Below are 21,464 nucleotides of genomic sequence, written 5' to 3'. Positions count from 1 at the left end.
AATGGAAAAAGGAATACTTCCCAAAAGGGCATCCTTTCCTCTTTGAAATCCAAGCTTTGGACTTATGTATCCCAACTCAAAATTAACTTTCACAACACTTGATAATTATACAAATTATATTTATTTGAAAATAAAATCTAGACTCTCCTGCAAGGTTATCCTAAGCGGTTAATTAATCAAAGAAGACATATTCCTAAGAAATTATATATGTGCAGAAAAGAAAGTAAAACACATTGGTCACGCTCTTTTTATTTGGGGACTTTAGCAGCTGAAGAACCTGTGCAAGTATTTATAACAATTGATATTTATTTTTTTTATTGATTTAGCCCCCTTTTATTGCCCTACATGAGCGTGGCCACCTGCAAAAACTATGTGAACATCCAGATCATACCTAACCTAAGGGTAATCTAGTCGCCAAACATATCAATCCATCCACAGAGTGCAGAAAAGTAAGCAGACACAGCAAAATAATTTCATCCACAATATGTAGTGAAAACTACAAAAAATCCGGCACACAGCAGTAAAGTAAACACCTACCTAACCTAGATCTAGAGTTGGTTGTCCTAGCAAATCATCTAAAGTGTGTGTAAAAGGTCGTGTGGCTGGGGTAAATCCTAAGTTGGGTGATTAATCAAAGTTGTCTAAAGTTCTGGTTTGTTAAGGCTTAAAAAGGGGGATTTAAGTTAAACTTTAAGTATTAGTGAATTAGGAATTCTAATTAAATGTATTTTAAAAGTTAATTGATTACTACCTTTGTTTCACACCGAGGCCGTGAAGTTTATTTCACCTTCCTTGGGGCTAAGCTAATAGCCTCGTAGGACTGGGTTACCCAGTAGCAATCAGGGTAAATTAAGTTATTTTTAATTGGTTGGAATTAAAAGAGTGAGTTAATATTAAGGGGAGTTGGTTACTGATTTTAATGGGTTGGTTTAGAAATTTATAATCCTATTAAAAAAATTCTGGAATTTGGAGGAGTTAACAGATTTTGAAGGATAATCCGGATACGTTAACTAAGAGGTCAAAATTTGACTTTCAAAACTAGAGTTAATCTAAAAGGTTTCAGATTTTTAATAAATACTAGACCTAATTATGAGTTGTTAGACAGGTGGTACACTCAATTTGGAGTTTTCTACGAAAAGTTATGAATTTTATAAGTTTTGGCCCATTTTGACCTAAGGTCACCTAAGATGTTGAGTCCTTGATTTTGACCAAATTATGGAGGTTTAATATTTTTAGGGAACACTAGATTCTAATTGAAGTCATTAGCCATTGAGTTTGATTAGTCTTAATATTTCTATAATTAATAGTGAATTTTAGAAGTTATGCATATTCGTAGGGAATACAAAATTATTACAACTAAGGGGGCTGCTTAAGGATTTGAACTCAAATGAGTCCTAAACTCCTTGGGATCAATTCCAAAGACCATAAATGACCTATGGACAGATCAACAAGTGTTTAAAACCCTTTTGGGATTTTTAAAGTTTTTTAGAATTAATTAAAACTGATTAACCCTTGATTTTACCTAAGGACTAAACTAAGACAAATCTAGAAATCAATTTAAGAGAGTTTCAATTCCTATTGATTAGGGGATTAATTAGGAACAATTATAAACATTTTAATAGATTTTATAAGGTTAAAGACAGTTCATTATCAATTGATTAGGGTTAATAGGCCATTTCTAAGAAGGATTTTTAGGCTCCTACTTGGGGAACTAAATGAACTCCAAATTTGATGAAATTTGGACCATAGGATCACCTGACCCTAAGGACTAAACCCACCAAATGTGAGCTCAAATGGATTACTCTAAGGTGGTTAACTAAACCACCCAAGGTGAGCTCTAAGTCACCTTCAAATCACTATAGGGGTCTATCCTAAGCTTGGATTGGGATAAAATCAGTGGCTCTACACTCCTTATCCTACACATCATAAGCACACAAAGAATCACACCCTAAATTCCATTGGATAGGTCTATACCCCATTTTGAATTTAAGGGTCAAACCATGACCCTTAAACTTAAAATTTGGGGAAAATACCCTTGAACATCTTAAAATGGGGGATAAAATTTGGACATGTCAAAACATGTTCAATTTCAATCTCCCAAAATTCCAGGCCTGGTGGACTTGTATTCAAAGAGTAATTAAACAAATTAATAAAATGCTCAAATTGAAATTAAGCCTAACACTGACTTAACCAGGGCCTGGGACCATAGGGCTTTTGTAGATCTCCCTGAGACCTTTCTAATGAGCCTAAGAACACATAATTTGGACAAGTGTGGAGGGAGTTATGAATTTTTGAAGTTCCCTTGAATTTCTGGAATTATTAATTCGGCCATTACACAGTCAGCGCCCCTTTACACGCGTCGCGCGCTGATTGGTTGGGAAATCATTGGCGCTAACCGTTAACGGTCGGATTAACCACAGCCGTCGGATGGCGGATCAGATGGCTGAGATCAAACACGCTCCGATTCTATGGGATCTAATCCAAGCCATTGATCGGAATCAACTGCTGAGATTTCGTCTTCAACCTCCCGCACGTATCCACGACCGCAAAGCTTCTCCGGCGTGATCCGGGCGATCCCGCCAGCGAACTCCGATGAAATTTCACAGGGAGGATTAGGACAGTGGAAACCTTCAATCCAACGGTGGAGATCTGTTTGGGTAAAGGTTTCCTTCACATTTGACCGGACTACCTAGCTAGGGAGCTCAGGATGAAGGGATTATCACAGAGAAGGTCTCAACGAATGAGCTTCTCTATCAGGAAGCTTCAGGGGACGATGGCGAACTGATCTCCTTCAGACGTCAGGACCGGAAGACGGCCGGAGGTGTGACTTCGAGCGGGATGCCGAAAGCTTTCACGGGCGCTTGCTCGAACGAATGAAGGGATCGATCTGGGAGCTCGAAGGGAGAGTCTGGGAGGTCAAAGAAGCTCTAGGATATGATTTCGAGCGAGTGAGGATCCTTCTGGTGATCTGGGGAGCTCGAGCCTATTCGGCCACCTTTCGCGAGCTTGGACGGCCGAGATTGAGCTGAAGGGGGCTCGGATTGCTGTCAGGTGGAAGATGGTGACGTCCTAGGGAGATCGTGGGGATCAAACCGGTGGACAGCAGCTTTGAACTAGGAGTTGTCTGGGGGACCATCGGAACTCATTTTCCATTGGTTCCGACCGCCGCCGGCCATGGTTTGGGTCGGGTTGACTGGGGAGGCCGATGGGGACATACTGGAGTCAAGGGTGGAGTCAATTTGGCTTGAGAACGTCTGGATTGAGTTGTTGGCTAGGTTGGACCCAAACCTGCTCGGTTCGAGTAGAATTGAGCTCGATCCAGGTCAGGTCAGACCCTGGATTAGGTATGGGAGATAGGTCTGGGTCTGGTGCACCCAATGCAAGTGGCAATCAGATCCAATTTGGTATGAGTTAAAAAATGGCTCGGGTTGATCCAAATCTGCTCGGTTCGGGTCAATTTTGGCTCAACCCAGGTCGGTTGGGTTTGATATTTGAAACTTGTTGAAAGTAGTTTCAAAGGATTGGGAGTTGATTTGGGTTGAAATGGGCATTTGAAATCCCATAGGGGTACTTTGGTCAATTTTGACCCATTGGTCAACTAGGGTTAAAAATGGGTCTGAAAAATGCAGTTTACTGCTCAATGGGTTAAAATCAAGGGTCTGGAAGTGATTGGAGGCTTTGATAAGGGCTCCAAGATCAAAATCTTCAAGGTGTTAGGTCCAATGGCATAGGCTATAAATATTTGAAGGTTTTACAACCTTTGGATTTTAATTCAGATTTTGGAGTTAGAGACCTCAGAATGGGCTCAAAATTGGAGGGTAACCTCTAGAGACATGTCTTATCACTTTGTAGGTGATAGACCCTGAATCAGAGGTCATTTGACTGGGTTTTGAAATGTTTGAAAAGTCTTTGAAAAAGGTCTTTAGGACAGGGCCTTAAGACTTTGGATTTGAGTCTGGATTTCTAGATTTGGAATGGATTTCAAGATTGAATGATTAATATTGAAGTATCCAAATCATTTATAATCATGTTGTGGTTGTTAATGGATGGATATGTTCAAAGCTAGAATAAAGGTGGGATCAAAGTCTAGGTTAAAGTTTGGATTGTCAAATTGATTGGATCAAAGTTAGGGTATGTTTGAAGCTTGAACTAATTTGGATTTGAATTGAATGAAGTTTGAGATTTGAACTGATCAAGGGTAGGGATTAACTTGCAGTCTAGATTGGTCCTAGGATCTAGAGGGGTTCTAGGATCTAGGATCTAGAGGGGCTCTAGAATTTGGGATATAAAAGAATCCTAAGCTCTAGAGTAGGCCCTAAAGTCTGGCTCTAGGAAAGAATCTTAAGCTCTAGAGTAGGCCCTAAGGTCTGGCTCTAGGAAAGAATCTTAAAGTCTAGAGTGGATCCTAGGATCTAGGATTGATCTGGAGTTTGGAAGGGCCTTAGTGACCTCATACAAAAATGAGGCCAACAATCATATGTAAGCTCACATACCTCTTCTTGATCAGAATGATCAAGATAATCATCAGCCATCAAGCACATGTTGGTTACCTCCTCTTCAGCTTTAGTTTCAGAGGAGTATGATATTGAGTCTACCTAAAAAGCCTTTTGGATATTCTTCTTATCCTTCTTAATCTTAGATTTCTCCTCAACCTTCACCTTGTTTGGGTGAGCTTTAAGAGTTGGGCAATCAGATCTCGTATGCCCTGGCTTCCTACATTCAAAACATATAACATTAGAAGAACCTTTAAAATTCATATCAGGTTTACCTTTGTTCCACTTCTGATGATGCTTTTGTTTCTTCCTTAAAAAGCTCTTAAATTACCTTGTTATTAAAGTCATATCATCATCATTAGAACCGAAACATCATAATAAGAATCATTAGCCTTCAAGGCTACAATTTTCTCATTCTTCTTTTACCTGCATCAAGCTGCCTTCGGTTTACTCCTTGCTTATAAGCAATTAGTGATCCAAGTAAGTTATCAATTGAATAAATATTTAAATCCTTAGACTCAAAAATGGCAATAATTTTTGCATCAAAAGAAGAACGTAAACATCACAAAATCTTATTCATTTTTTCATAATTAGTCAGCTCTCTTTCTAAGGCATGCAAAGAAGTAACAATCTGAGTAAACTTAGTATACATTTCAGAAATTGATTCACTAGATTTCATGCCAAAGAGTTCGTAGTTATGAAGCAAAATCTTTAGCTTAGATTGTTTAACTTCATTTGTGCTTTCATAAGTAATGTATAATCTATCCCAGATTTCTTTACCAGTAGTACAAGTAGAGACACGCATATAATCTTCAGATTTTAGTCCACAGAAAAAATAGTTCAGACATTTTGCATTAAGTTGTGCTAACTCTCTATCATCAAAAGTCCATTTAGTAAAAAGAAGTTCAGTTTTTATTCTATCTATCAATCTAAAAGGTACAGAATATCCATCTTTAACAAGCATCCACATGTGATAATTAATTGATTTTAAAAATGTAAACATGCAAGTTTTCCAAAAATTAAAATGAATATTATTAAATAAAGTTGGTCATATGATTGAATAAACTTTCGCGGTGTTGCGATTATCAAAGTTAGCCATTGATCGAAATTCAAAAGTTTTCTAAAACTTGATTTTATGATCCCGCTCTGATACAACTTGAAAGTTCGTGAGGGTGGTTAAACCCTTAAGAACTAGCCCGAGTCTAACCAAGAGGGGTGTGAATTGGTATTTTAAAAATTATTTAAACAAAAAGAAAAGTCTTTTTGAATATTTAAAACTGAAATAACTTAAGCGGAAGTAGATGATAAAATCAAATATTTCAATCATAGATCAGATCACATAAACATATAAAAATAAATACAAAAAATAAGTAAAAAAACACAGCAAATTTATAGTGGTTCGGTCAACTCAGACCTACATCCACTCCTCAGAAATTCTAGTTCAAGGCATTGCACTAATCAGTTAGTGTCTCTCCTTTTGCTCCAAGAGTAAGGCAGAGAAGCCCTTATAAAATCTTTCACCGACCCAGTGAGGTAGAGAACCTTTAATCCTTTTACTCCCACCTAGAGTAGTCAGAGAACCTGATAATCCTTTTTCTCCCTCCTGGAGTAGGCAGAGAACCTAATAATCCTTTTACTCCCTCCTGGAGTAGGCAGAGAACCTGGATCTGATGTTGATGATCATCTTCCTAGAGCCACCAAAGAATAAAGGATGAAGAAGGAAGACGATGATTAAAACCTTGCTTGGAGCAACCTTTATGAATCCTCTCATAAACACCCCCTCACATGATCCTCTCTCTTTCTCCCAAACTCTTCTCCTTCTCTAAGCTATCTTGGAGTAGAAAAATAGCAAAAGACTATTTAACATCAACTATATAAGAGCTTAATTAGGGGGGCTCAAAAAGTGCCCTAAAACTTAACTTGCCGATAATATCATTTAGGATGATCTGTTTATCATCTTGTACGATTAGTACGAAAATAGCCTTTTAGTTTGGACAATATGGTTCTCTTGTACGTCAGACAACAAGATTTATTTTAATCATCTAGGATGATGTGGTCATCATCCTATATGATTAGTTCAAAAATATATTTTCATCCATCACTTAGTTCAGGTCGTATAGGAGATAAGTCGAGATGATATATAAAAATGATCATCCAGGACAATGTTGTGATCATCCTGTACGATTAGTTCAAAATAAGATATTATCATCCAGCAGATAGTTTTGGACGTCCAACAGATGGATCCGGACGACTTGAAATATAACTGATCGTCCAGGATAATGTTGATATCATCCTGTATGATTAGTACAAAAAAGACATATCATCCAGCAGATAGTTCGGTGCGTCCAACAGATTGAGGGGAAATTTATGCTTTTCTTTACTGATCGTTTGACCGATCCTTCGATCTTCCCGAACGATATGATCTATCAATCTAATATTAATTACTCTCCTTAATCACCTGACTAATTTAGGCATAATTAGCATGTATCGTCCAGGACGATCAAGATCATCAGGGATGATAGGAATAAAATTCTAATTATAAAACATTGCTTAAAATATAATTGGCGGCTGATTTCTCAATTTGTATTGATTGTCTGGTACGATCGAAATCGTCCAGGATGATTACTTAAGAAAAATTAATTAGTTGGGATGCCCTAATCATAGTTTCTATTTTGACCTGATCGTCTAGGACAATCTCACGATCATCTAGGATGATATGATCAAAAATAGAATAGGAATTCTAACTCATCAAATTTCTCCCCCTGAGTGTGTGCGCAAGGTTACTTAGCTTGGGATCCACCACATTACATTCGACTCAAGAAAGGAAAAAATATATTTAAATGAAATTACAAACATACTTGATCTTGAACTGGCTTGAATTGCAATTGATCTTATGGACCTGAAAGGTTAGGAAATTAAAATAAAAATAGGAATGTTTGTTATTATCAAAATTATAATGCTTGAATACAAATTTGCAACATAGGTGACATAGTAAAATGAGCTTATTGCCCACCATAAAAAAAAAAAAAATCTTAATCTTCCTATGTCTAAGGTTTATCAATTTTAAAAGGGTGACATTAGAATGTAACACTCACTATATAAGGAAACACAAGGGTTTTACGAGGTCTAAGGATTAACACTGGGTGGTTAAGGAATAGGGGTTATTATGGCTTTAAATTTCTAAAAGGGGGTGACATGTGCAAATCTTTGAACTTTTTTTCCTTTACTTATGAGGTATGTTGCATAATAACAAAAGACACAAGGATCAATGCCTCCTTAGGACTCATAGCCATGCAACCTGAGGATTTCAACCTATATAATCCATATGAATTAGGGAAGAGGATATAAAGATGAACAAAAATTAGACATAGATTAAAGCACTATGGTTTAACTTGAAATTCATTTACTTTTTGACATCATATGTTATATTTGAAAATTAACCACTTATAGTAAATGAGTTTTAAACATAAGATATAGACTAGGTTAAAGTGGTAAGGCCTAATCTATTTCCAATGAATAAACACCCTATGCGGAGCTAATATATAGATCAACCTAACATGTTAAAGCTCCGATTTTACATCTTTTCATATTTTTGACATGTTCATGTTTGTGAAATCAAAACTTAAAGGCTCAAAATCATTAAGGAGTCAATTTTTATGATTATTTAAGCATTTTATTGGTGAAACCAAAATCACCCTAGGGATGTTTTCTTCATGCAAAAAAAATAGAAATCTAATGTACATGACACATATTAGTGGCATACCTTACAGACCTAGTTAACCATATGAAGGTTAGTGAGGTTTATAGAGGGGTAAGCTTTAGCCAACAAGGCTAAGGCTTTGTTATTGAGCTATCCTATGGCCAATATCTAACAAACCCTACCATATATTGGGTGAAAGTAAAGGGAATAGTATAAAGTGTGTGTGAATGCGTGTCACCAAATTTTTCATAATAAAAGAGAGTGTCTTGACAAGTTGTAGAGATTATACATGAACCAAGAAGCAAGTTAAGGTATGTACGTATGTCTCAACCCAAGGAAGGGGCCTCTCTTAGGGCCTGGAAACTACGAATCGCCTTCCATGACATGAAAATAATATCCCTCACAAGCAACACAAAAGAGCAAACATATAAGCAAATGATATGATAGTGATGCATGAATATGTGAAGTAACGCATATATCAATATGACCTAACTCTACATGCATTGAGAGAAATAATTTTCTAAAGTTTTAGGTCGAATAATGATCTATGTCTTTAAAAAATCAATTACAAAACTTAGGGGTTTTACCATGCCCAGATAAAATTAGAAGATGTAAGGAACATCCCCTAGTTTATTTTATCCAAATTTGAGCCCTAAATGATCACTGGTTAGGGAGAATTAAATTAAAATTTTTGGTGCTTTAAACCCTAATTACTTCCTATACATTGATCATTAACCTCTGGAGTTATTTTTAAATTAAAGTTTGCTTTATCTCGGTTCCATAGAGCCTAAGAATATATAATTTGGCTAAGAAATATATTTATAATGATTTTTCAAAGTTCTAGGTATTTTTTTAATTAAATAATCAATTAAAAGCATTTAACGTCGTGCCGCCATTGCCACTGCCATGTCATACTTTTGTGAGAACACATCTCAATGTGCTATTGACCATCGCTAAGTGGTGGCCTTCAGCCTAATTACTCCCTATACATTAATCATTAGCCTTTGGGTTATCAGATTGCATGCAGTTTGCATGTACGATTGTGATCATGTTGGACGAAATTACGATTCATCAAACTATTCAATTTAATCAAATGGATCATGCCATCCAACCAGATCTGAGCCATCAGATCCAATACACGCACGATCAGATGGAAAAAAATTGGCAGATCGATTTAGTTTATTTTTGAATTATTTGGAAGAATGCCCATAACTTTTTATTTACTCAATCAAATTAAGTGAAATTTTAGGTATAGCTTCTTTGCTATTTAATATCAAATTCCACGAATTTTGGATAAAGTTTGGGGTCTCCATAACATAGGATAGTAAAGTTATTTAAATCCTAGATTTAGACCTAGGGTTTGAAATTTATCTCTATCAGTGGATGAAATGGCTTCTTCTTAGGCTTGTTCTTTTGTTTGTTCTCTTCCTTGAAGCTTGAGAGGTAACTTCTATGAAGGACCCACACTGTGAAATTCTTGGATTGAAAGTTGGAATCTCTTTAAGGAAATAGGCTACATGTCACCTTGGATCTCTGGTCCAATAAGCTTTCAAAGGCTATAAATAATATGGAAGGGAAAAAGAAAGCACTAGAAGAGGAATGGAGGCAATGGGAGCTCTGGGGTTGCTCTAGTTGGAGAGATCTCTTGTTATGAGCATTTTGGATATTTTGCCCAATTCTAAGCAATGGAGTATAAAAGGTGGGCTGAGATTGATTAGGCTTGCTTCCTAGATGTTTGTCAAGTGTCCTAGGTGGTTAGGTGAGCAAGCTTTGACCAGAGAAGAACAATCTTATGTGGAAATCGAATTTTGGCATTTTGTGAGGGGGATCCACTTAGGCTTGGTTTGGCTTGGATTTAAACAACTCTAAGAAAGTTCTAGAGTTAATCTAAATTAGCTCAAAGAGCTAGTATGGGTTGGAGATAAGGATTTGCATTAATTTGGCCAAATTTGATCTTTTGGGTATTTTTGGAATATTTAACTAATTTGACCACTTTGACTAGTCAAACATAGTCAAAATGACAAGGATAGACTATGGGGAGTCCCTAGAAGCTACTTGAATTGAATACATGAGATTTGATATATTTGAACTATTTTCATAGTTTAACCAAGTCAACTTGATTAAGGTGGCCCACCTAGGCTTTGAACTCATCAAAGGCAATAAGGGCATCATTTGAAGAATTGAAGGAATGGGTTTTGGAATTTAAATGACCCTAGCCAAGTTAACACCATCATCTCTCAGCCTCTCTTTCAAATAAAAACATTGCTACAGTACCTTTTGGTTCTCTAGATATTATATACTGTTAAAGATCTTCTTTATCCTTAATAACCAATCTTCTATAGCTTGAAGTCCTACAACTCCTTTGAATTATGCGGGCTTTAATTTATGAAATATTTATAAATTCTTATCTCCCTCGTCCTCTTTACTCCCAAATGGCTTTCTATGTATATCACCATTACTGATGCTAGAACACTGACCATCTACATAACACATCTAATGATACTGGAGTTGCACTGTGTTGTTCATTGGATACATTTTTCTCTGGCCGATTATTTGATTGAAAAATATATGTTTAATTTTAAAAAAAGTATTAATTTTCTTTGGGAAATATTTAATTTTGAATTTTAAAATTGAACACGTCATTATGAATAGTATATCGCCTCGGGAGGTGATCATATCGTTCCCTAATGGGTTCAAATTTTAGAATTATAAATTTATCTGAATTATCGTAGTCAAACTCAAGGGGGAACAACATATGATCTCGAAAGATCAAAATGACGTCCAATCAGTTGGTTAACTAAAATAATTCAGATAAGAGATCGTTAATTTCATAATCAAAATAATGATAATGAAATAATATATCTTCCCGAAGAAAGAAGATATTGCCTATTACCGATTATTTGAATATGACGATAATGATCGTCATTTTTGTTTGAATTCCCAAAGATAATTAATTAGAGGTTTTGAAAATTTGATTTTAAAAATCAGGTCTGGGTTTCTAAATCTCCTACGAGCGCAAGCCCTCGTAGTTAATTACATCGCAGGAAACTAGAGTTCCCTACGAATACTATCGATTAAAATAGCGGTATGAATTTTATTTAAGAATTTCAAAGTTGGATGTCAAAGGAGGTAAAGGTTGGAATTTTTAATTGGGATTGGGTCAAATTTAAACATTTATTTCTAGAGTCAAAGGAAGAAGTGTAGGAGGTGTTTTGAGATTCTGAATTACTTCAGAAATACCCCAGCCTATCTTAAGTGTTGGGCTTAAATTTTGATGGAAAGAGATTTAATGTTTTAAGTGATCAATTTTATTAGAAATTTGGGATTCAATTCCCGGAGGTTGAGGTTTTATGACCTGAGCCAGCCTCAGAACCTAAGTCTAAATTGGGCACTTAAAAGTAGCCCGAACCTAGCTAGTGCAGTGTAAATCTGGACTTACCCCGGCTTGGATTGGGGTGCCAGCTAAACCACCTAGGCGCTTTAAAACATGAGTCTAGTCTTTTAATGTTGAGCGGTCGGGACGTTGTTTAAGAAAAGTTTTTGAGAACGAGGCTGAAATCTAGAGCGGATCCTAATTGGCCAGATTTTCTGTTAACTCAACTTGTTTTTATTTTTCATTAGTTAAGTGTTTGATTCTGGTCAGTTTTAGGGGTTGTTTGTATTTTTTGGAATTAAACTTGATTTATTGCATTTTTGGAAGTTTTAATTCTTAATTAAGGGGTTAATTTTGACTTGTTTAATTTTTTTGACTTAATGAACTCCAAATTTGATGAGATTTGAACCTAAGGTTTATATTGTCACTAAGTTTAATGTTCTCAAGTTTCACCTCTATTGGGTGTGTGTATAATTTCTTATGATTTTTCTAAATTAACTAGACCTTCTCCTTAATTATTTTCCCTAGGTGTTTCTACTGTTCAAATTGACTTGAAATTTGGTATTTCTAACTCTGGCATACATGAATCCACACCATAGAAATTTCACAGTAAAATATTGAGAATTTAAGGAGTTATGAATTTTCAAATTTTAGAGTCCAAAATGGACCCTTTATCTTAAAAATTCACATCACAGAAAACCATTGGGTATCTAACCCTAGAAAAATTAGTGAACATGCCTAAGATACCCAATAATATTCCACCAAAATTTGGGCTCCAGTTGATCACTAGATTATGAGAAAATTGCAAAAAAAGTAATTCAAACAAATGAAACTATCTCACAATACATAGACCAAAGTAACTTGATTTTAATTTTATTAAATACTACATGAAATTAACTTTCCAACGAGCCTAACAACATCCAATTTGGTAAAAAATTAGATTTTCTATGAATTTTGGAAGATCTAGACATTTTTTTTAATTGATTTTTACCATTTTTTGTCAAACTGACCAGAATGGCGGCGCCCAATTGGAACGCGCCACGTGGCGGGCTGAGCTAGAAAACTTCAAATGCCCATAACTTTCAAAATACTCAACGAAATTGCATGAAATTTGAACTGTAGCTAGAGAACAACATGATCTAATAATGCCTGAAGTTTGGAGGCTCCATGCATTGTAGATATGCTACAGTTTTAAATTGAAATTCAAACTAAAAACTCAAATAACGTACAATTCAACAGTCGGATTTTTGTGTTCTTGGGCTCATTGGAAAGCTTCTGTGATCCTCTACAACTCTTATGAAGACACCAAGAGCTGGATCTCGTTGGATTGAAAGATATATTTGAAACTCCTCTTTCTCTCTCTAGGTTCCTCCCTTTTCACCAATGAGGCTTTGGAGGCTTGGATTCAGTGGGGGAAGGCTTGGAAGTGCTAGAGGAAGATCTATAGGAGGTTTTTGATGGTTTTGAGGGATGGATTAGCTCTAGATCAGAGAGAGTGAGTGAGAGATAACTTAGGGGTTAAATAGCTTAATGAGATATTTTGCCCCATTGAATCATTTCCTAAACAAATGGGTGGCTGGGATTGACTAAAGGAGTGCTTATGATCAAGCCATCTGTCCCTAGGATTGTTGGGAAGCTAATGGAAAGGACAAGGCAAGGACATGAGGTGGAAAAACTCCTTTTTGCCTCTTATGGACATGTAGGATGATGGGAGCCATTAAATCTCCATCCAAAGGCTAAGAAAATCTTTGAGAAGGTTCTAGAAATTGATTAAGACTGCTGGAGTGGATTGGATTAGAGAAAGTTAGCTCCAAGAGGTCATTTGACCAAGTTTGACCACTTCCTAAGCTTGGTTTGACACTTTGACTTGTCCCCATGCCACATGGCAGCTGAGGTGGCATGGGAAGTGTAAATATTAGCTGGTTGGAATGGTTTAGATTTGGCTTGAGGCTAGAAAATTTAATCTTGAATGAAAACAAAAGGGTTTCAAATGATTTGACAAAGCTTTTATGACTTGACTTGGTCAACTTGACTTGGATTTGATTGGCCATGATTTAAGGCATGATTAAGCCATGCTTTGGAGTTGATTTGAAGCTTGAAAGGGATTAAATGGTTTGAATAGATTAAAATAACCTATTTAAACAATAAAGGGCATTTAGGACAACCTACATTGACTTGGTCAACCAGGTTGGCCCAAGACACAAATTTGGACTCAACAAGTTTGGTTGGATGTTTTGAGTCTATTGAAGGTGGTTCTATGGTTTGGAAAAGTCAATTTGGTCAAAATGCATATTTTGACCTTAAAGATCTTGTTTTGGTCAACCTAGGTTGAATTGGTCTCTTGTTTTGGTCAACCTAGGTTGACTTGGTCAACTAGGTTGACCCAGGGTCTAGAAATGGGCTCAATCAATTTGAAATGATATTTGGAGACTATTGGAGGTGGTCTCCAGGTCTGGAGAAGTCAAATCAGTTTAAATGTCTGCTTTGACCCTTAAGGGCCTATTTGGTCAACCTAGGTTGACCCAAGGTCCAGGTTTGGGTCCAACAGGTTTGGTTTGACATTTGAAACTTGCTGGAAGTGATCGCAAGTGATTTGGAGTTCATTTGGTTTGAAATTGATATTTGGGCCCCCTAAGGGGTATTTTGGTCAAAAGGGTCGAATTGGTCAAAAAAGATTTGACCAAGGTCAGGGTTTGAGTCCAATGTATTCTTAATGGTGTTTAAGATTCATTGGAAGAGGTTATGGGGTTTGATTTGAAAAGGGCATATTGAAGTCTATAGAAAACTTCAATATTACCATTTAAGGGCATTTTGGTCATTTTGACCCCTGGTCAACTAGGGGTCAAGATGGGTCTACCAAAGTGCAGTTTAATGTTCAACATGTCAGGATTAAGGTTCTGGATGTGATTAGAGGTTTTAGAGAAAACTCTAAGGTCAAGATCCACTGGGTTGTAGATCCAGTGGTATAGGCCGTAAATATTTGAAGGTTTTATCGCCTTTGAATTTTGATTTGATTTCTGGGGCTAGAGACCTCATAATGAACTCAAATTTGGGGTGTTGCCTCTAGAGACATGTCTTATCACTATGCAAGTGATAGACTCTAATTCATTGAAAAAGGCTTTCAGGACTTAGCCTTTTAACGTTGAATTTTGGTTTAAATTTCTAAGATCTAGGTAGATCCTAAGGTCTGGATTGGCCCTAGTGACCTCATACAAAAATGAGGTCAACATCGGTCCATTACAAATATTCACTAGTACACCTCTATCTTAGCAATTCACACATGCAATCAAATATATATGCAAAATAATGCACCATAACATGTTCAGTTAACCTGACTCACAATCAATTTCATATAGCTCTAGTTTACAATTCAATTCTTCCAATAACTATTACCTCGAAACTAAGATGATGACGCCCCATAATATAATTTGAAAGAATGATTATTTTTCTCTTTTAATTAATAACAATCAAAGCTATCTAATTTCTTTTAATCAATAATATAAATATCAATAAAAATGAATCTATTGATTAAAATATCAATATACATCCATAAAAGAATAATAAAATAAAATAATACTAATTGGAGATTCCTATAACTAAACAGTCTCACACTCCCGATCTTCTTCCATGACCTGACATTATTTAAATCATATATAATGAGAAGCCCAGGTCGCTAAATCTCACAACTAAACTCAAAATATGACAAAGAAGTAGTATGCCTGTCATAAATTTGTAAATAGTGAATCAATAGCAATTACAATAATAGTGAATTAAAAATAGTGATAGTGAATCAGTAGTAATATCAATAACAGTATTAATATCAACAATAACGCATTAGTATCCCTAAAAATGATAGCAATATCAAAAATAATAATAATATCATTAGTAGTAGTATTAATATCAGTAAAACCGATGGTGGTAGTAACAGTAAACTAATGCAATAATAATAATTAGTAGAATAGTGAAATAGTATAATGGCATTAGTGTAGTAACAATAAATCAGTACAGTAACATGCATTCTAGTCATCATACTAAACAAATAAGTTATTTTGGCTTGTGTGGTGTTTTTCTAGTGGTGAGTAATTAGTAATCATTAACTCAATAAACATAGTCGTCACTGCTTGTCTGTCAAAATAATAATATCTCCTTATAACTCTCAATTAGTGAATCACATGTATCAATAGAGGATAACACCAAATCTGTATTTAAAAGAAAGCTCGTCGGCCTACCATTCTGGACAGGACAGTTAGTCTCCAATCAACATTAGTAAAATTAGCTTTTAATTTATCTTCAAACATACTATTATCATAGTATTATAATAGTAATAGCAATCAGCTATTACCCAATTACATACACATACTCATTCACAATGCTTATATTACCAATATGCTTACATAAAAATATTAAAATTACTATTCTATGCAAATTAAATAAAATACAAAAACTTTTATTTTACTTTTGTGAAATCATGAAATCATCAAGTCAAAATGTCTATAATAATCACAACTACGATATATAAAAAGTTACATGGTAAAAGTTCACTAAATCCAGGGAAAATATAATAAAATTAATTTTGAAGAAGTCAAACTAACAAAATCAAAATCTCTAAAAATAGCAATAGGATAAAAAGTCACCTATCACAATCTTAAAAATTTTCATAAAACCGACAAAGCGGATCGGCGACCAAAATAGAATTTCTCTTTCCTCTCTCCTCCTTTCCTCCCCCATCCTTTCTTCCTTCCACGGCAAGCCACGGCGCTAGTTTAGGTGAGGAGGTGAGTGAGTGGAGAGAAATGAATTTAATATATATATATATTTATTTATTTATTTATTTATTTATTTTTATGTGTAGCGTCGTAGCACCACTACCTAGCATCGTTGCCCTACATGGTAAATCCAAAATTACTCTAGAATAGAGCCTTCAATATCATGTGGTAACTTCTAGCACCGCTACGCTCGCAGGCCCAAAACCGCAATGTTCACAAGCCCAACATCACATGCTCCAGTTCAAATAGAAATTTGAACTTTCATTTTAAATTTACGTCAAAATTTTCAGGTTACAAATATAACATGAGAAACTTTGTCAATGTTGAAAGAATGGGAAAAACAAACCTAGGATTAAAGCCATAGGCCATAGCTTGTTGCATTGCGGGAGACGTCAGTCGATGGAAATTAAATATCTAAGACCGTGCAAATATTCTCTCCAAAGTTTGGCTTGTGGTGTTGTGGGAGACTGGCTACTGGAAGCCTACATAATTCAGTCATGATATCCTTACAAGGCTTACATAATTCTTCTTTAAAATATTAGTAATATTAATTTATTGAAAGTATAACACATATTTATGTATATATTTTAATGTGCTCTAAACACTGAAATGGTAAATAAATAAAAATAAATATTTAAGTATTAGATATAGCAATATGTAAAAATTTTATAGCATGTATATTAATCACCCAAAATTTTATTTCAAAATAAGTATATATGTCAAAATTTTATAAGCCAATATATGCCCATCCTTTTCTCTTTGCCAATGAAATGAATCAATGGCTTCCGCCTCGGCTTTCAGTTTCAACAATAGAGCCGCCCGCATGAGTCGCCGTCGCTGCAGCTACCGCCGCCTCCACCCTAATGCTTCTCCGCTTACCAAAGGCAACGAAGACAACTACTTCAAGACTCTTCTCCACAAATATTCTTCCGCTTCTCTCGCCCTTAACCAACTCACCTTCCCACTTTCTATCTCTATTTCAAGAATGCAAGTCGTCTTCACACATTCGCTGTCTACACCAACAAATCCTAGCACGAGGCCTCCTCTCCCCTCTGACTTCAACATCTTCTTCTGAATCTCCCTTGTCTCAACAATTAGGCGCGGCCATCGTGTCTTCTTACCTCGCTTGCAGTGCCCTTACTGATGCTATAACAGTTCTAGAGCGTCTTGCACCCTCTCCAATCCTATGGTGGAATCTTCTCATCCGACAGAACGTCCAAAGATGCCAACTTTACAGCGCTTTCTCCCTTTGTTTCCGGCTGCGGCATGCCGGAGCGAGGCCGGATCAGTACACTTTCCCGTTCGTCCTTAAAGCTTGCGGCGAGCTTCCATCTTACCGCAGAGGAACTCTAGTCCACGCTCTCATTTGTACCAGTGGCTTTGATTCCAATGTCTTTGTGTGCAATGCTTTAATTACAATGTACTCCCGGTGCGGCGTTTTGGTGGATGCCTGCCAAGTATTTGATGATATTACTAAACGGGGAATAGATGATGTTATTTCATGGAATTCGATCGTGGCGTGTTATGTGAAGGGACGTAGTCCTCGGTTTGCCTTGAAACTTTTTGCAGAGATGGGGAATGGAGTTAGTGAGAGGAGTAGTAAGAGGAGGTCTGATGTTATAAGCTTGGTTAACATTCTTCCTGCCTGTGCTGCTTTAAGAGCTTTGTTGCAGGCTCGGGAAATTCATGGCTATGCTATGAGAAATGATCTTTATTGGGATGTCTTTGTAGCAAACGCATTCATTGATGTTTATGCAAAGTGTGGGATGATGGAAGATGCACTGAAAGTTTTTCGAGGAATGGGAAACAAAGATGTAGTTTCCTGGAATGCAATGGTCACTGGTTACTCCCAAAATGGCAAATTTAATGAGGCTTTAGAGCTGTTCAATGAGATGAGAAAGAATAAAATAGAATTAAATGTTGTGACTTGGAGTTCAGTGATTGCTGGATATGCTCAACATGGTCATGGCTATGAGGCTCTTGATCTTTTCAGGAAAATGCAGCTTGCTGGTTCTAATCCTAATTCAGTCACCATCATCTCTCTCTTATCAGCTTGTGCTTCTGTGGGAGCACTGTCTCAAGGAATGGAAGTACATGCTTATGCTCTAAGAACATGCCTTTTGATTTCAGATGATGATTGTGATGAAGAAGAAGATCTCATGGTGCAAAATGGCCTTATAGATATGTATTCAAAGTGCAAGCATTTCAATTCAGCTCATTTGATATTTAGTTCCATACCACTGATTAAAAGGAATGTGGTAACCTGGACTGTGTTAATTGGTGGTTATGCTCAGCATGGAGATGCCAATCATGCACTTGAGCTCTTCTCAACCATGTTAAAAGATGGCTCATCTTCCCCTAACGCTTTTACCATATCATGTGCTCTGATGGCTTGTGCTCGACTGTCAGTCCTGCGATTTGGTCGTGAAATCCATGCTTATGTGTTCCGAAATCAATCTGAGGCCGAGATACTGTTTGTTAACAATTGTCTTATTGATATGTACTCAAAATGCGGTCATATTGATGCTGCCCAAAAAGTCTTTTACAGAATCCCTCAAAAGAATTATGTATCTTTTACATCATTGATGACAGGTTATGGAATGCATGGTCGCGGAGAAGATGCCTTATCGATCTTTGCAGAGATGCAAAAATCTGGTCTTTCTCCTGATGGAGTAACCTTCCTTGTCCTCCTCTATGCTTGTAGCCATTCTGGCATGGTTGAACAAGGATTAAGGTATTTTGAAACCATGGGTAAGGACTATGGACTAGTAGCTAGTTCTGAACACTATGCTTGTCTTATTGATTTGTTAGGCCGTGGTGGTAGACTGACTGAAGCGTGGGAGAAAATAATTAAAATGCCTACAGAACCTTCTTCTGTTGTCTGGGTGGCTTTACTTGGTGCTTGCAGAACTCATTCTGATGTTGAACTTGCTGAATATGCTTTTAAGCAGTTAATAGAGTTAAAATATATAAATGATGGAACTTGCACTCTTCTATCGAATATATATGCTAATGCAGGGCTTTGGCAAAACGTAGCCAGAATTAGACTTCTGATGAAGAATTCTGGAATCAAAAAGAGACCAGGTTGCAGCTGGATTCTGGGAAAGAAGGGTACTGTTACATTCTTTGTTGGAGACAGATCCCATCCAGAGTCTCGGGAGATATATGCTTTACTTGGAATATTGATAGAAAGAATCAAAGCTTTAGGATATATTCCTAAAACATGCTTTGCTTTGCATGATGTTGATGATGAGGAAAAAGGTTTTCTTCTTTCTGAGCATAGTGAAAGACTTGCAGTTGCCTATGGGATCCTTACTTCTTCACCTGAAGCTACAATTCGTATAACAAAGAATCTGAGAGTCTGCGGTGATTGCCATAGCGCCATAACATACATCTCCATGATTGTTGATCATGAAATCATATTGAGAGATTCTAGTCGCTTCCATCATTTTAAGAAGGGTTCTTGCTCCTGCCAAGGATTCTGGTGAGCTTTTCATTGAAAAGAGTAATTTAGGAATTACAATTACTTATTGCTAAGAGCTGGGAATATGATTTTTGTATTGTATTTTACTTTGACTGAAAGACAATCTTCCCTCCTTTGGTATCATGAATTTCACATATACATGCTTGAAGTTTCATGATTAACACAGCTCCCAGCGTTCAGATTCTCTACAATTGTGGCGGCTGCAATTAGATCCAGACAAAATCAGTATTGTTTAACAAAAGTAAACTGGATTAATCCCAACCGTACATATCTTACTTGTAGAATTCGAGCTGCTCAAACTATTAAAAGATATTTTGAGATGTGGAAAATGTGCATTCATTCCCAAAATCAGTTATTTTTGTCGTCTTATCTTATCTATATGACTATTCATGAGATCTGATCGAGAAGCTTAGAATATCAATGCAGAAGCTGACTGTCAAGCGGAAATTTATATTCTTTCTACCTATATTAAAAACTTTCGAAGCAATTCATAAAAATATTTTTGCTAACAATCATTCAATATATCAAAAGAGCCACTGTTCCATAAAATTTATTTGTTTTAAATTACAGCAAGATATACTATTATATTTTTATATTATTTGTAAAATGTAAGTACCAATCATAAGATTATTCATATATGTTGTAAATAAATTTCTGCTATCACTCTTTTAATTAACAAGATTCTTTTATGTAATTATTTTTTTAAGTAATATGTATAAGTTATAAATAAAACCCAGGGGCTATATCATAATTTAGGAAATAATTTATAAGCTAATTACCGTTATTGAATATGCATAAGATCATAGAGCATTTGCAAAATGACATGTTACAATGATATTACAATGATTTTTATTGTTGCTAAATGCGCATCAATTTTCAATAATAATCTAACTTGCTAACCAATTCTTTTATTTTTATTAGAATTATTTTAAATTTTTTAGGAAACAATTTATAAAAAAAAAGTATTGTTACATACTATAACATTCGTGATGCTAGAGATATAAGAGTTTAACGCCTTAGTTTGAGCAAAGATTTCAGCACACATACAAGATAAAGGGAAAGGGATGCGAAGAGTCATAAAGAACTATTTTTTATGTGAAAAATTTAGGAAAAGGGAAAATTCACGGGGTCTGACCAGTTAAAATGATTCAACTAATATTTATTGTTAATATAAATAACAGGCATTTCCTTTGTTGTGTGTGAGTGTGTGTGTGTGTGTGTGTGTGTGTGTGTGGGGGGGGGGGGGTCGGCAAGGTTTGAAGCCTTGGCTTGATGTAGCAAATATACATCATATAGAGCAAAATATATGGTGGGAGTTGGAAGAACTCAGTGATATGAGAGCTGTTTTCAAGAGAGTGTTGGTCTGCTTGTTTGATCGGTAGGACTGTAGTCGAACGACAATGGTCGGAGAGATCGTAGTTGGAGGTCAGAGGGACCATAGTCGGTGTGCGACGGTGGTCGGCGGGAACATAGTCCACATGAGCGATGGAGATTGGAGCATTCGTCGTCGGTGGGCAACGGAGGTCGAAGAGATCATAATCGATGGGCAAAAAAGGTTGTAGCGACTGTAGTATGCAGGCAATGGTGGTAACAGGGACCACTCCACCATATATTGTAGCGACTAAGGTGATTGGGGCCGTAATTGACG

At 36.2% G+C, this 21,464-nt stretch overlaps 1 protein-coding gene across 1 annotated transcript; it reads left to right on the top strand.

Moving 5' to 3' along the window:
• Window positions 1-17,088: 17,088 nt before the first annotated feature.
• LOC110095537 (pentatricopeptide repeat-containing protein At5g16860-like) lies at window positions 17,089-19,977 on the top strand. The gene has a single exon (XM_020821126.1). It carries the CDS (start codon window positions 17,196-17,198, stop codon window positions 19,818-19,820), a length of 2,625 nt encoding a protein of 874 aa, XP_020676785.1. The 5' UTR covers window positions 17,089-17,195; the 3' UTR covers window positions 19,821-19,977.
• Window positions 19,978-21,464: the final 1,487 nt, after the last annotated feature.

The sequence above is a fragment of the Dendrobium catenatum genome, unplaced genomic scaffold (assembly GCF_001605985.2).
Source record: "Dendrobium catenatum unplaced genomic scaffold, ASM160598v2 original_scaffold_41454, whole genome shotgun sequence".
Lineage (NCBI taxonomy): Eukaryota > Viridiplantae > Streptophyta > Magnoliopsida > Asparagales > Orchidaceae > Dendrobium > Dendrobium catenatum.
The sequence above is the reverse complement of the archived record's forward strand: the minus strand, read 5'-3'. Positions and strand labels throughout refer to the sequence as shown.

What these genes read in the sequence shown, in the direction of transcription:
- LOC110095537 (XM_020821126.1), top strand. Translation starts at nt 17,196, where the DNA reads ATGCTTCTCCGCTTACCAAAGGCAACGAAGACAACTACTTCAAGACTC.